This window comes from Anomalospiza imberbis, chromosome 6 (assembly GCF_031753505.1).
Source record: "Anomalospiza imberbis isolate Cuckoo-Finch-1a 21T00152 chromosome 6, ASM3175350v1, whole genome shotgun sequence".
In the NCBI taxonomy this organism is placed as follows: Eukaryota; Metazoa; Chordata; class Aves; order Passeriformes; family Viduidae; genus Anomalospiza; species Anomalospiza imberbis.
In genome coordinates, this window is record NC_089686.1 from 52,257,035 (window position 1) to 52,272,175 (window position 15,141).

The following is a 15,141-nucleotide window of genomic DNA, read 5'->3' on the forward strand; positions in this document are numbered from 1 at the left end:
TGGAGTAGATCCTTTTGTTTTATAAGAAAAAACACAAATGGACTCTCAAAACTGAAGGAAAATAATTTTTTTGTTGAAGTTGAGAGTTTGTGTCTTTTTTCTTTGCAGATTGTGCAGTTGAAGTGTTTATATGGTTTGAATGTTTATAGGCTCAGTGAGACAGAGGATTTGCAAACACTACAATGATGCTACCTTGATGTAGTAGTGGTATTTTCATTAGAATACATGAGTTTACTTTTCTAGTGGGATGTGCAAGCTTAAAAATATCCACAGCAACAATTAACAACTGTAAATTCAGAGAGAGCTCTAATTATGGGAAGGCTGAAGCAATTAAGATGGGTAAACTCTATTGATCATAACTGAACAAGATACATACAGATGACAGCAGTGGTTTCAGAGTGGGTGCCCTGACATGGTTAATGACTGCTATTGATTTAACAATAATGATTTTAATATTTTATTGGGGGAGTGTGGGTAGGAAGGTTAAATCAAGTTTTATAGGGCTTCTCAAAACCATACTACAAACACTTGGAGAGCTGCTTTTTCAGCCAGAAATATCTAATTCTGTAGCTATCACACTTGGCATATCCTTTTTGGGCCTGAATGCATCCTCTGACACAGAGCCCTGTACCTGCTGGCCAAAACAGAACCTGTAATTCAAAATTTCTTTCTTTCTGAGCTGTTCTCTTACCTCACTGCTCCTAGGTGATGATTTGTATAGCTTCTTTCCTATCTGTTTCTGTTCTCTACTCTATTGCTTGTTGACAGAGACATGATGTTAGAAAGCTCAGAAAACAAACTGTAAATGAAATATGGACATCTGTCAGAGATTCACCCCAAAGCATTTTTTTCAGAGTCCTGAGAAAAAGAATTCATGCCAGCTGCACTATGTTTATGATTCAATTTGGTAGGGATCAAACTTAAAATCTTAATGGCTGCAGGAGACAGTTAAGTCTTAAAACGTTGTAGCAGTTCCTGTTACCCTATTCAGCAGCCTAGATTGGAAGAATTACATTTTTTTCCTTTGTGAGTGGTATGTGTGTTAAAATCATGCTTGGCAGTGTTATGTTCTTTGTAAAGAGCAGTGATTTTTATAGTTTGGAGAAGGAGATAAAGAAAACTGCATTTAACACAATGAGAATGATACATCATTCTTGTGTTTCACCACATTAACTGCACTTCAGATTTTTGTCCATTTTATGGACAAACTGTTCTGTGTGACAGAACATCGATAGACTGTTCTTACTAATGGGCTATTTGTCTTATATAATTTTAGTTGGGTTTATTTGATATATCTGGAAGTATTAGCATAGAAATCGTAGATGCAAATGCATGTGTATATAGTTAATATGTTGAAAATATTTCTCACTCAAGGAGTTTGAGACTTGGTAATGTGTTTAAATATAGAAACATTTTGGATCGTCCAAGTATAAGCCCTGGATTCAGCATTCATTTGGAATTCCTCTCAGATAAGAATATGCAAGCTAAATTGCTGTTAAGCATCCCCCATTTTTTATTGGATTTTCTCCCATTCCCTGCCTTTTTTTCTTTTTAGAAAGTGGCCATTTGTGTTTTTCACTCTGATGTGCTTATTAATTTGTAGTGGGCATACTGAAAATTAAGCCTCACAACTGTGTCAACACAAGTGCTCCGTGGAGGCTATTCACATTTTTTAAACAATCTTTGAAGTACATGTTAAAATGTTATAAAGCCATTTTTAGTCATAGATCACACACACACAAATAGTCTTTTCTTCTCCACCAGGCATGCATCTCACCTTGTTGGAGGAAGCTGGGGCATTCCTTAATAATTGCTCAGTGAAAAGCAGCTCCTTGGAGGGGGATGCTAAGTCTATATCATATTGTGCAATAATTATTAACATTACCCTGTATTTGAGTTTTCTGGTCAAATTCAGTCTCCTGGGGGTCAGAGTCCCCTTTCCCCAGTTCCTGTGCATTACAATACATGCCCATGCAGTAGCACACACTGATGGTTCCTTTTTACCTTCTTCTGTGTGATACCATCTGAGTGATTTAAACAAAACCCCAAAGTATTCTACACTTTCTGTGTTCACTTATAAAAATAAATAAATCCACACAGCACCACCATAAAACAATTATCTGCTCTCAGAAAAGCCTGAGGCAACAGAGGGTTCTTCCCATTGAGATTTAAGGATGTGAGGAGTGTTTCAGAGCACATATCCCGGGTCAGTCTGCAAACTCAGTGCCTCTGAAGAATAAGAGGAATTAAAAATGTAGCTTCATTTTCCAGTCCTACTTTTTCTGTCTTCCAGGCTCCCTTTGGAACCTCACTTAAAACCCACATGGTTTTAGCAGCTAGGGTTTATTTTCTACTATACCTCCTCCTGAGAGTTTATGTTGCTGCCAGTGTTCCTCTGATTTCAGGTAGAAATACCTTCCTAGGATTAACAATTACAATGAGTTCACTAAGTTGGGGCTTCTTTGTGGTTTTTGTTTGATTTTTTTTTTCATTTACTTTAATGCAAAGGTCATTTGTTTAGGTAGTTACATAGAGTTTTAGCCCTGTAGTATCATGTGTAAGAGTTGTAATGGTGTAGCAGTGCTGCTGTAGTCCTGCTTTTATTTTCTCATGCAGATACTCAATCAATGAAAGTACTCTAAAAAGGTTTATTTTTGTTCCATGTGCTCTAATTCAAAGGACAGAATTGTGTTCAAAAGCGTGTGTTGAGTCTGTTCAGAATATGTTTTGGTATTACAAATTTTTTTTTTTAATTTAAATAATTTTAATGTCCTTTAGGAGGAAAGAAATAAAAAAGAAATCTTAAAAAATTGCTGTTGAGATTATTTTAAGACATTGGTTTACCCAGTGGTAGTGGAGTCTCTTCCAGGCAAGATGTGGCAGATGCCTCATGCCGCTCATTATCTAGCAAGTTCCCAGGACTGTGAATTGAGATGTCTTTACAGCCTATGCTGCTTGTGTTACTTTTATAATTGTTCCAGTTATCAAATGCAGACATTTTATAAGGTCCTAACTGAAAGATCTCAGCTACTGAGGAATAAAAATTAAAAGGATTTGATATATTGCAATAAACCCACAATTTTCAGGCATTTTGGTGTTCTCCAAGGGAGTATTTGAAATGCAGCAAGATTTGAGCTGCCTTAACATAGAATGCAAACCTATAATTGTGGGTTTAGGCCTTTGCAAATAAAATGGAACTAGGCATTTCTTTGATAAGTTTTTGTTTTGCTGCAAGCAGATTTAGTTCAGTTCTGACCAGGATCACAGTTGTGCCTGAGGTTAATGGGAATAGCACATGGGTGTGGGGGGAAGGAACAAGGGATTGGAGGTGCAGTGGTTTTTATGACACTGAGTATTTAGGACACTTTGCAGCCTTTTCTAAGCAGCTGTTCTTTAGGTAAATTAATACATGGGGTCTCTTTACTTCTCCTGAACTTTAACTACCATAAAAGAACTTAATGTAAAACTGTTCACAGCTTATCTCATCCCATTGCTATGTGAAACTTCTAACACAAACACTTTTGTACACTGCAGCCATAACACACTAATCTTCTGAACTTCCTGACCCATAAAACTGTGATTATTGCTACATGTAAAATTCATCTGGAAATATCCCTCTGTATTTAGCGTTACAGCTATTACATTGCAAAATCCCTCCTTTGCAGTGGAAGGTCTGCCAGGGAGGGGAAGGACAATGGGGCTGTAGATGAATGTTAGTATAGTGCTGTACCTTAATATTGTGAATTTGGCTTTATTTGGAGCTGGTAATTCAACTGATGCAGTGTCCTGATTATTTTTTCCCCTAGGTTACAATTTCAGATTTGTTTTTTTTCTTTTATTTGAGTGTTTCAGGCTGTTCTTACTTGCCATTAGCAGTGGGTCAGTCACTAATTTCCTATACAACTGCATGGACAGATAATTGAGAAACATCATTTGTGAGAGGAGGACAGGAAGGGTGTTAGGGATGAAAAGAAAGCTTTACTTTTAGCAGTTGTGATTCTTTTAAGTACCTGTCATATCTGAGAGTTACATCTGCTCCCTATTCAGCGATTAAAATAAAGAATGAGAAGCAGTTTGCAGGATTCTTTGATAAAGGGTACCAGTTAAAATGCTACCAGAGGCAAAAAAGGCATCATAACAGTCCACGAGGATATTTTCCCTCTTTCTTTATAGCCTTCAGCAATAGCTTTATGGATAATATGTAGCTTTCTTTTTAAAAAGCCATGTGATTCTTGTCTAATATTCAGCAAAGATAGTGACATCAGCAGCTTTGCATTTGTACATGTGCACATTGCAAAGGGTTGGCTGCATTCTAAGGTGCAGATGAACCAAAAGGCACAAGAGTCATGTTTCTACCTTTTTTTAATCATCAAACTGACATAATATAGGTAATCATCCAGTTGAAAAAAAAATCTAAAATTTTTTAAAATTAAGTGAACAGGCCTTTTTAATATTGAACCACAAACATTTGTGTTAAATGATGCTTTTCCCAAGCCACTTTTATTATTAGCATTCTTCAAAATTGCAAGTTGTCCCATCCACCAGCCTCCAAATTACCCGTCCTCTGTGTTGCCATAGTTGCACAGTAGCCACTAAAATACAGGCTCCTGTGTAAAAAGGCAAGCTCAGACTGCGACTCATTTATTTGAAGGTTTTGGCAGCAGAATATCTCCACAAAGTCTTTGTTTTATAACCTTTGAATTCTTGCATTTTAACTCTTTTTAACCAACATTGCAATGTAGTGCTAAAAGGTAGGTTTTATTTAAGACAAGGGTACTCAAGCTGAGTTAATAAATATATAATGGTGTGGTTAACTTGTCACTAGTCTTTCCTGCTCTTCTTTTTGGTTTTGGCTGAATTATCCATGTTTTTCTTGAGGTGAGGCTAAGGCAACAGCATCATGTCCTGTCTGTTTTCTCCATCCTAAAGGCTTCCCATCTCCTTTCCAGAATAGAATCCCTCGCTGGTGATTTCACTGGCAACAGAAATTTATCCTGACACTCCTCAGCTGGTGTGATTGCCCATATTAGGGGAAAAAAAAAAAACAACCCACATGTACATCAGAATGCAGAGATCTTGGAAGAATCCTGTCAGAAAACATTTATATTAGAATAAAATAAGAATTTTGAATGTTAACCAATTTTTTATCAACCTTATATTTGTAAATAGTCATCTCTATTCTATTTGAAATAAGAGGAAGTAATAAGCCCCCCCTTGCTCTACAATGCTAAATAAAGAAGAATCAGATTAATATTACATATCTTGTCTCAGTTTCTTAAGTTCTTAGCTGGAGTTACCAGTAGATAAATTGCTAATTTCTTCACTATTCCTACTGAAAATGTTTTTCTATAGCACCACTCGCCCCTGCAAAAAAAAAAAAAAAAAAAAAAAAAAAAAAAAAAAAAAAAAAAAAAAAAACCCAGTATTCAAAATATTTTGTATTAAAACATTTTTTTGGTATGTCTCCTGCTACATTCACCTAAAACAATACTTACTTTAGCAGTCACATTTTGAACCCCTCTACAGAAGCAGAGTGGAAAAAATGCTTTTAGAGGTTGTAGTCTTTCAGCTGAGATCAAACAGTGCCATTTAGTACCTTCAAGTCCAGGGTTGCTGACATGAGCTTTTACTTGGTGGGATACCGTACCTGATCTGGAGGCACCAGTCTGCCTGGTTACTGCCATCAGCTTACAGCTTTCACAGATGACCTAGTCCCAGCACAAAGTCTTGACCTCTCGCTTTTTCAGCACTTCAGAGGTTAATTTTGTTGAGGGATCAGATTTCTTTCCAGGGGAAGTTTCTGATGATCACCTTCTAGCTGGGTTTTACTTTCCAGTGTCTCTCAGAGCTGCTGACTCTCTGTGGAGGACTGTATTGGAAAACAACCTTGCTGCAACTTTTCTTTCCAAATCTCTTCCTAGATAGTCAAGTTACAGGCTGGTTTATTTAAGGGGGGGCATTGGATGGTAGCCTAATGAAGGTATCAACCTGCAAAATACATCTGAGCCCCTTTCCTGGAATTCTTCATGGACAACAAGGTGGAGAAGTGCTTTGGCTGGGGAATATTGCAAGGTAAGAGATTTTCTGCGCTTTTGAAAACATGGGAGTGTGTTGTGTTGCACCTTTGAGTAACCTCTTTGAGTAAGGAGGTTTAGCTTTGCAAATACTGGTGGCAGTGGAAACACATTAGATGATGGATAAATCTGAGCAGCTTTCTCCCTGCACGCTTTCTTTTCAATCTCTGTATGCTGTATGACATCAATACATTTTTAATAGATTGCAAATATTTGAATAACATGGTAGAAAGTTTCCTATGTGAGGACTGACAGCTATTGCTGTGTTTGCTTTTTCTGGCTTAATTTGGTGATTCTGTGAGGTTTATTGATACTCAAAGGTTGCAATCTAGGTGGCTATCTTTCCACTAGTGTTGCAGGCTTTTAGCCTCGGAAAACTATGGGGATTTGTTATATCTTAGCGCTGTAAGTCTGGTTTCTGTGCAAAGGAGGAACCTCTGTGGGAATGAGCTCACCCTGCAACGAAACAAAGGTGTGTGTGAGTCTGTTTCAGGCCAGATCCCAGCCCAGAGTGCACTTGCTTTTTAGTACATAATAGCCAGTTCTTATTCTCATTCCTGTGCAAATTTCTGGTGGATTCCTGATTTGTCTGAGTAAGGTTGTAAGATCCTTTTCCTTTTTGTAGTTCCTTCCAAATAAGCCTAATTTTAAAGGCTCACAAGAACCAGGACTTACTGATACTATCTAGAATGTTGCAGTTCTGCTAGGACAAAAACCTGCTTTCAGGGTTGGTAGTAGCTGACATCTTCCCGGCAGCAAGGAATAAAACATCTTACTTGATTATGTGTCTGTTTATTCTGTAAATCACTGGTAAGATAACAAGTGTTGTTTTACAGTGGTTTGGCTTCCTGAGTGATAGTGCTCTGCCCTGTGATCAAATTAACACATTTTTATTGTCAAGTTCAGCTTTTTTTTTAGGCATATTTCAGCAGGCTGTCATGCATTCAGAAGGACAATTTCTGTTGTTTTTCTCCTTTTTTTCTGATGGGAGAACCGTGTGCATTCTTTGTCTCCATGTGCTCAGCCACAGCTGATGCTGCTGTGAGATAGGAGCAGTTCTCATATGTGAAATCAGTCATTTTGTGTGCAGATTTTGGCCTTGGTCAGTTTGTGTAGAAGCTTTGCAGTGTCTTCTGAGCAGGGAAAAGCAGAATTGCTTTGAGTCTTTGTGCATATATGTCTTGTCTTCAGTTTGTGGCTGTGTGTTTCTTGCTTGGAGTTACAGTCTGCAGACCTGAAAGATTTGGTGTCAGTGGTGGAGATACAGTGTTAGGATGGATTAGAAGAAGATGGGAAGCAAAGGAGCTATATTCTACCTGTCAGCTGCAGCTTTGGCATATTCAGTATCCACCTCTTCCTGGCTGAGGATGTCCAGTGGTCCCACCTGGTGACTTGTTCTGGGGCTGTGGGTGGCTGAGTGACCCTGATCAAGAGGCAGATGGCCACGGGGCATGCGGGCCCAGACCGTTGAGTCTTTCAAAAGCACACTCAGCAGCAAGGAATTTAAATGCGTCTTGCATAGCTTTGTTTCCATACTGCCCTTCATTCCTTTCCTTCCATGTTTTTGTTACATCATTCCTGTAAGAATTTAGCTAATCTATTATTTTTCTTCTCGGTGTTTAACTCTGTTTTTATTTTGTTTTGGAGCCTCTGCCAGGTACCAGTAACTGCTGGTTTGCTGCTGAGCTTTCACCAGCTCAGCCCAGTGCTGGAGGAGCTTGAGGTGGGTGTCAGAAACTGTCACTGTGTTCAGTGGATGCTTCCCCCTTCTTTGAGTCTTAAACTGTGTCTTTGTACGAGGAGGTGATGTGATCCAGAGTATCTGCTTTTGGGGGAGAAGTAAGTAAGTAGTAAGAAAGAAGTGCTGGTAAGTAAGTCAGGGTAAGAAACCTGCACAATCAAGTCTTTGGTTTTCACAGTTCTCTATCCCCTGGGCAAGCCAGCTTCTCTGCCTACCTGGAGTGAGGAGGTGTTTGGGCTGGGACCTTGCTGAGAGGGAATTGGAGGCATATTGCAGTGGTGACCTACACCCAGATCTTTGCCAGGGGCCTCCTCCCCATTCCCTCATCCCCTCATCCCAGGGGGACTGCAGGGAGCTGAGGCAGTCCATCCCTGAATCCACAGTCATCTGGGCTTGACTTCTGGATTTGTTCAGACCATTGCTGTCACATGGACACTTTACAGGGATTTATTTTCTGGAAGGCACCCAAGGCTTTGTATGTAAACAAGGATTTCTGACTTTGATTAGAAGACTTTTCTCAGCACTTCTTACTGGCATGGAAACAGAGGCAGAATAAACAAAACACATTTTTTTAATGTGATGACTGAGATTTAACACTGACCTTATTGTGATATGAAGATTCTGATTTTGTTTCCAGTTTTTTCTGGAGTCATCCTTGTGACACAGACATGACCGGGGTGAGCATCACTCCCATGGCTTCAAAGCAGGGAGGTGAGAGTGCAGCTGGCCAAGGGGTGCTCTGTACACCCAGTGTAGAGCTGGTCTGTAAAAAGCTTTATAAACACAGTAAGTCTTCAGACAGAATAGTAGCTGAAAAAAATATGGTTTCTGGGTTGTGAGTGCAAGAAAAAGGGGCTGGCTGCTCGTTGTAGTATTGTACACTAAATTTTGCAGACTTAGCTGGGAGTTCCTCCAGCACCTGGGTCACATGCAGTGCCTTGCTTTTCTCCTCTTCCCCAAGGCTGTGGAGGTACCAGAGGAACCCTGGTTGTGAACAATGGCCAAAAAAACAAGTTCCACCAGTCAGGCATTTTGCAACTGAATACAATTGTGCTGGCTGGTGACCCCAGACAGCCGTGGGCTGAAGGGGCACGGTGCAAAGGTGTAGGTGAAGAAGGGACCTTTGGAATTTCACCTTCTGAGCAGGATGTGATGAGTTTTGGTGGAAAGTCAAATCAGTTCATGAAAATTTAGGGTGTTCTAATTCCTTGAGATGAGGTGGATTTTTAGGAGGTCCTTTGTGTGTGTGTGTGCTCAGCTGTGTTCAAGTTTGTCAATCGCTTGGTCAAACTCCTGGTTACATTTTAAGGGACAAAATAAAATCCAGTGTTATTTTTATAAGGTTATTAGCACCAATTTAAGAGGATTAAATGAAAAGAGCATTTGCAGGTTTTTAGCTTCTCCAAATCTTTTCTTACCCAAATTTTCCAACACTGAATCATTTTGTTCTATGAGTTATTCCCTTTACAAATAGGTATTTTAAATGTAAATCCTGAAACCTTATCTTGGATGAATTCTAAATAGAGCTTGACAGAGAGCTGCAGTTCAGCTTGCTGGCAGTAACCCCAATAGCCACTAAACATGAAAATGTCTGAGTAGCTCACAGCACGCTTCCAGCACTTCAACTCTGCACCAAAAAAATGTCTTTTAAAATATTAAATTCTGCTCCAGAACGAACAACTGGAATGGCTCTCTATTCATTTTTCCTTGTTTACTTTTCTTGGTCTGACTTTACTAAGTGTTTCAAGGTAACAGTCCTGTCCCTGGGCTCCTCTTTTGGTAAGAAACAAAGTGGTTTATGTTAAAATACCTATAGTGAGATGTAAGAAGAGAGTAACTGGAGACGTGGGGGAGGTGGGTGATTAATAGCAGTGTAAAACACATTAATTAAATTAACTTCTCTTGAGGTAGATTTCCATCCATTCTTTTGCAAATGGTTTCAGTTTCAGAACAGTTTGAAAGGAAAACTGTGCGAGGGTCTGTGTGTGCTTTCTGGGTTTCTGGCCCATTTGTCACTACTGTAGGAAATCCCAGGAGAAAACAGTGGAAGCTGTGGTATTTACTGTCTCATCTTATACCACATTTAATTTTTCCTTTTAAATCTTTGACGATACTGTGAAGTTTCAATCATTTTGTACCTTGATCTTTTTTGTTGTTGTTGTTCACCTATCAACTCATAAATAGTTATATTATTAAATAGAAGAGGATAATTGCCATGTTTCCACTTGAAATATTGTAGAGCCCCAAGGCCCTTTCTCGGACAAATGTATTTTTCAACGGCTCATTGTAATTTTGGTTTTGAGTGAAGATCCAACAAAATTAAAATCCACACCCATCTGTAGAGAAAGGTGCATTTTCAGCCTTCAACAATAGCTTCATTTAGAAGGATTTTAATGACTCCTTTGCAAAGGGGGGAAGATTTCTGCAGTGAGAGGGGCTGTCCCGAGGATCACAGAATGACTTTTTGTGCTGTCCAAGTTGACAGAGGAGAGCCAATTCTGTGGATGATGATTATGCAAGATGGAAAAGTGCTGATAGACTGTGGAAAAATACAAGTCTGAGCCTAACAACTTAGCAAACCTGTTTGAAAAAGCAGCTTTGAGCAGTTGATCTGGTGCTGCACGTGGGCGATGTGTAGTAGCAGTGCTGCATTAGGGGGAGCAGAGTGAGGTAGGGAGGCAGAGGAAGGTGCTTGGGAAGCTTGGTTTCATGGAGAGCAGGAGGCGGCATCATGGGAGTTTTTAAGTGGTGGCAGGGGTGGGTTTCAAGTGGGTGGATATTTAATTTTCATATATAATACACTTTTTCAATTTTTTTTTAATTTGCAATTTTCAGTAATTAAAGTTTCAGGTGATTGATCAAATAAAGAAAGGAAAACCCAAACATTTCAACTTCAGGTTAGGGTTCAGTAGACTTTTGCTGACATCAGAAATTATTAATTGCAGCAGCTAAATTACAAAGATGCTATCTGGGCTCTGGGAGCCAAGGACACCATAATTAGGGCTGTTAGATACCCCATTCTGCTTCCTCACTTTCGACTTTAACCTTCAAGGCACTGGATCCAGGTAAAAATGAACTAATTTACATGGAGGGCTTGGGGTGGTTTCAAGAGCAGTGTGAAACAAATGCCTCAGTTTGGTGACTGGTCCTGTCCCCTGGAAGAGCCACAGCCTTAACCAGAATGTGTGGGTTCACTGCATTACTTTGCAGCTGTATATGTTGGGTGCACATAAAGTAGCTTGCATTGGCATTTAGTTTACAGAGTTCAGTGAATTCTACCAGCCTTCTCTAGTGCTTTTTCAAAGGGCAGCATCAGTAATGGTTTATGTAGGTTTACAAAATTATTTTCAGTTTCTTAAGGTGTTTTCATATTTTCTTACATGCTGTTGTTTTTTATAGCTAGAGACTGAGCTCAAGTGATATTTATTAAATAAAGCTAAAACTATCTGGGTTTAGACGGTGGGTTTACACATCCTACCTTGTCAGAACAGCTTGGACACCAGTGTCACCAGCATGCCCACGAGAGTTGTGCTGCTTAGCTTGTGGCACCCAAAATCTATCCAGACATCTATCTTCAGACCTCTGAATAGGTAATATTTTTTAATTTAGTAACAGATTAGTAAGCTTGAAAATATAGTTGGAATAGTTCATAGTTTCCACCAGAACATAAAGGACCTAAAGCCCAGGATACACAGGAGGGGAAGCCACAACCATCAATGTATTCAGGTGCATGTCTCTACCTTTGTCCTCAGGCATATGTCCCAGTTCAGAAGGGCACTCAAATATTTTCATAATGCCTTGGATTGCCCAACTGCAGCCAACAGGACTGGCTGATGCCAGAAAAACTACTTATGATTAACATGAAATACATTCTTTAGATGCTGATTAACTATGGTAGTTTAAGAATTGTGAGTGCTCAAAAACAAAATGTTTCCGTTTCTATACATTGAGGATGGGACTGTGAGTTACACAGAGGAAAATCATTGTATTTAATATTTTTTTTCTGCCCGCTGCCACATCTCCATAAGAAGGAAATGAAACTATTAAACACAAAAGGAATTGGCATTGATGATATTATTACTGTTATGATTGTTATTTTATTATAGGTTCAGAAATAGAAAAGTTTGTTGCTACACAAAACTTTGGAAAACAAGAAGCATATTTGTTATTCAGTGATTTTATTAACTATTTTGGTACCTTATTTGTAGACTTACCTAGAAATTGTAATTGCTTTATGTGGTAGGTTTGGCAAGAGAAATAAATATCAGTTATAGGATCTGTTTTCAGAACTGAAATTTTGAAGTAATATGGCTTTCAATATTTTGCCTTGTGATATTTATTTGCCTACTCTAAAGAAGAAAGTGCTTCAAAGAAGTCTTTAAATTCTTTTCCAGATTTTCAGTTCCCCATTTAACATTTCTTGGCATGGGCAGCACATCTTTCATTCAGTTATGCTGTAAAAGATTTTTCAAAACAACAAATAAAACTGGTGTGTCATATCTGTCTGCCTGGCTTTCTCAGACTCAGGAGTTCTCACATTGTGAATTTTATTTTAACATGGATTTCTATTTTGTATTGCACCTTTTATCCAGGTGAAGGCAAATCTGGGAAAAAATTATCTCTTTCCTTTGAATTGTAGCATCACCAACACTGTAGACTGCAGCATTACTTTCCAATCTGAGATCTGGAGTGTCTGAAGGTTTATCAAATACCATTGGGAAAATCTTCTTGGAAATCCTGTAACTGGGACACTCCTGAGAGTGAGTCAGGGCTGACTGGAGTGAATTCTCATGAGCTGGAGAAAGCCAGATGAAGGGTGACCCCAAGGCTCCATCAAAGAGGGCCTGTGGCAGGGGCCAGCAGTGTGTCCCTCCCCATCCCTGTACCAGCAGAGCAGTGTGACTGATCACCCCAGATTTCCTTTCCTGGCTTGCTGGAGCTGTTGATCTGAGCCTCCCAGCTGGCTTATCCACCGGGATATGGGAGAAGGGGCACAACTGACTGTGCTGACACATTGATGAGGACCTTCATTGGGAACAGAGCAGTGAGCAAGGAGCAGCTGCCAGCTATAACCCTTCCTGTGACATGCAGAGGAAGATGTCCCCCTGGCCACACTTCATTTGTGGTTCAGCAAATTGTGCTGCTCTTCAAGCTGTGCTCAGTTCCCTAAAAGACCTTGTACAGGTGTGGGTGAACATAGTACTCCCAAGTAAGAAAAAGCAATTAATATTATTAAAGCAGCATTAAAAGTTGTGCAGGAAAGTGTTTTGTAGTGCTAAATGGGAAAAAAAATGAAATGCTGTCAATTTCAAAGCTGACAAAGTTTATGTAGAAAGGCTATAGTAAATCAGTGCTGAAGTTATGAATGAAGTTCAAGCAAAAAGAGATAGGTTGCCTTTCTTTACACAATTCTTTTAGCACAGGTTAAGACAGTTCAGGTTTAAATGCATATGTTAATTGCTCAGTATATTGTTTTGTGAATATAGCTTTCACTGTGCAGCCAGAACCTCTCTGCAATCTCTTTGTTTACAAGTTTGTAAATCAAACAGAAATGCAACAGGGAGAAGAGTCTGGAGCTCCCAAAATCTGAAGCTGAGGTTATAAATAGCTAGAAAGCTGCCAGGTAATGAGCTCTTAACCTTTTGCAAATGACCTGTGATATATATATATATACATACATATATATATATATATATATATATATATATACACACACACATACACACACACTTCCAGATTTCCAGCAATAGTTATCCAGTGGACTGAAATGTCTTCACAGAGCTCCTTCCAGGATAATATTTCAGTCCCAGCTTCATTGTTCTTGGAGAAGGGAGCACTTTTAAGGCAATTTATAAATCTCTTCCTTGAGCAGCTTACTTTTACTGGCATTTTACGAGTTGGAGCATCTGGCTCCATTTTTAGATAATTTTCATTCTTTCTGTTCTAACACTCAAATTGATTCAGACAAGGTCTTTTTTTGTTTGGTTGGTTGGTTTTTGGTTTGTTTGTTTTGGTTTTGTTTTGTTGGTTCTTTTTTTCTCCTAAACTTCCAGTGACACATTTCTCATGTACTGGAAAATGTTGAAGCTATCATGTGCTGGAAGAAGGTAGTCCTGAGTAGTTGCTCTTCTTGAAAAGGGTGATGCAGCTCAGGAGGGTTATTTGCTGTCTGAAGGACTGAACTTTTAGTTGCTAAAGTTCTTTGAGGCTGGTGATCCTGCTGATAGTAGCTCCAGGTTGTTGCCCAGGTCTCTGGAACACCCAGGTACAAAAGGTTGCTTCAGGGTGATTTTTTTTTTCCTTGCATTTAAGTTCCATCTCTGTGTTACAGCTTAGCAAGTCAGTGCTGTGCCTTCTTGGAGATCACACATAGAATGATTTGGGGTGGAAGAGACGTTAAAGATCATCTTGTTCCATCGCCTTGCCATGGGCAGGGACACCTTCCATGATCCCAGGTCACTCAGAGCCCTATCCAGCCTGGCCCTGGGCATTTTCCAGGGGTGTGGCAGCCACAGCTTCTCTGGGCAGCCTGTGCCAGGGCCTCACCACCCCCACAGGAAAAAAATTCCCCGCTAATATCCCATTCATGCCACTATTTTCCCCTGCTCTGGGGCTGCAGGCACACATTTCATCTGAGTAAAGAAGAGCTGTGTCACTGGTGCCTTTGGCTTGGTGATGGCATGCACTGGCCTTTCTGGCAACCACAAGTGGGCTAAGGGTTGTAGAAATAATAGTCTTCCTTTTGAATGATGTCTTGTCTTTTGACCTTTGTTTTCTCCCTCTGTTGTGCTTTTTCTCCAGCTGGGATGACAGCAGCTCTGTCAGCAGTGGGATCAGTGACACTATAGATAATCTCAGTACTGATGACATTAACACCAGCTCCTCTATCAGCTCCTATGCCAACACACCTGCCTCCTCCCGCAAGAACTTAGATGCACAGGTAAGAGCTTCAGTTTATTCAACTAACTGTGATATTTATTGTTTTCTCTGTGCAGGAGGTGTAATTGTTTTAGGTTGCTGAACTTGAACACACAGCCAGCCTTCAGTATAGACATTATCAATAATAACCTCCTTGTCATCCATGGCATTTACTGGGTGGAACCCGGGGCATCTCTGCCATGATGATGTCACAACAATCGGGTCTTGTCTTCCTAGAGGCACTGCTGCACAGAAAACAGATGTAAATGTGATTTTATATAGATTTTTTTTAGGTCTGAAAAGGTATTATGTTTTTCTCTTAAATAATAGAATACAGTAAAGTAAACATCAAAGTTCAAAGGTTGTTTACACTTTTATCAGAAACGTAAGCATGTTATGCAAATGAAA

At 39.5% G+C, this 15,141-nt stretch overlaps 1 protein-coding gene across 6 annotated transcripts in view; it reads left to right on the top strand.

Moving 5' to 3' along the window:
* The window catches only part of NAV2 (neuron navigator 2), a 405,891-nt gene that overhangs the window by 341,348 nt on the left and 49,402 nt on the right, over positions 1–15,141 (top strand). For 5 of the 6 annotated variants that reach the window (XM_068194174.1, XM_068194170.1, XM_068194171.1 and 2 more), the window contains one exon: positions 14,617–14,755. In XM_068194174.1, the coding sequence (XP_068050275.1) occupies positions 14,617–14,755 (139 nt within the window). Of the gene's footprint in view, positions 1–5,587; positions 6,073–14,616; positions 14,756–15,141 lie in introns of those variants that run through there. The other variant, XM_068194175.1, reaches the window with a different exon arrangement.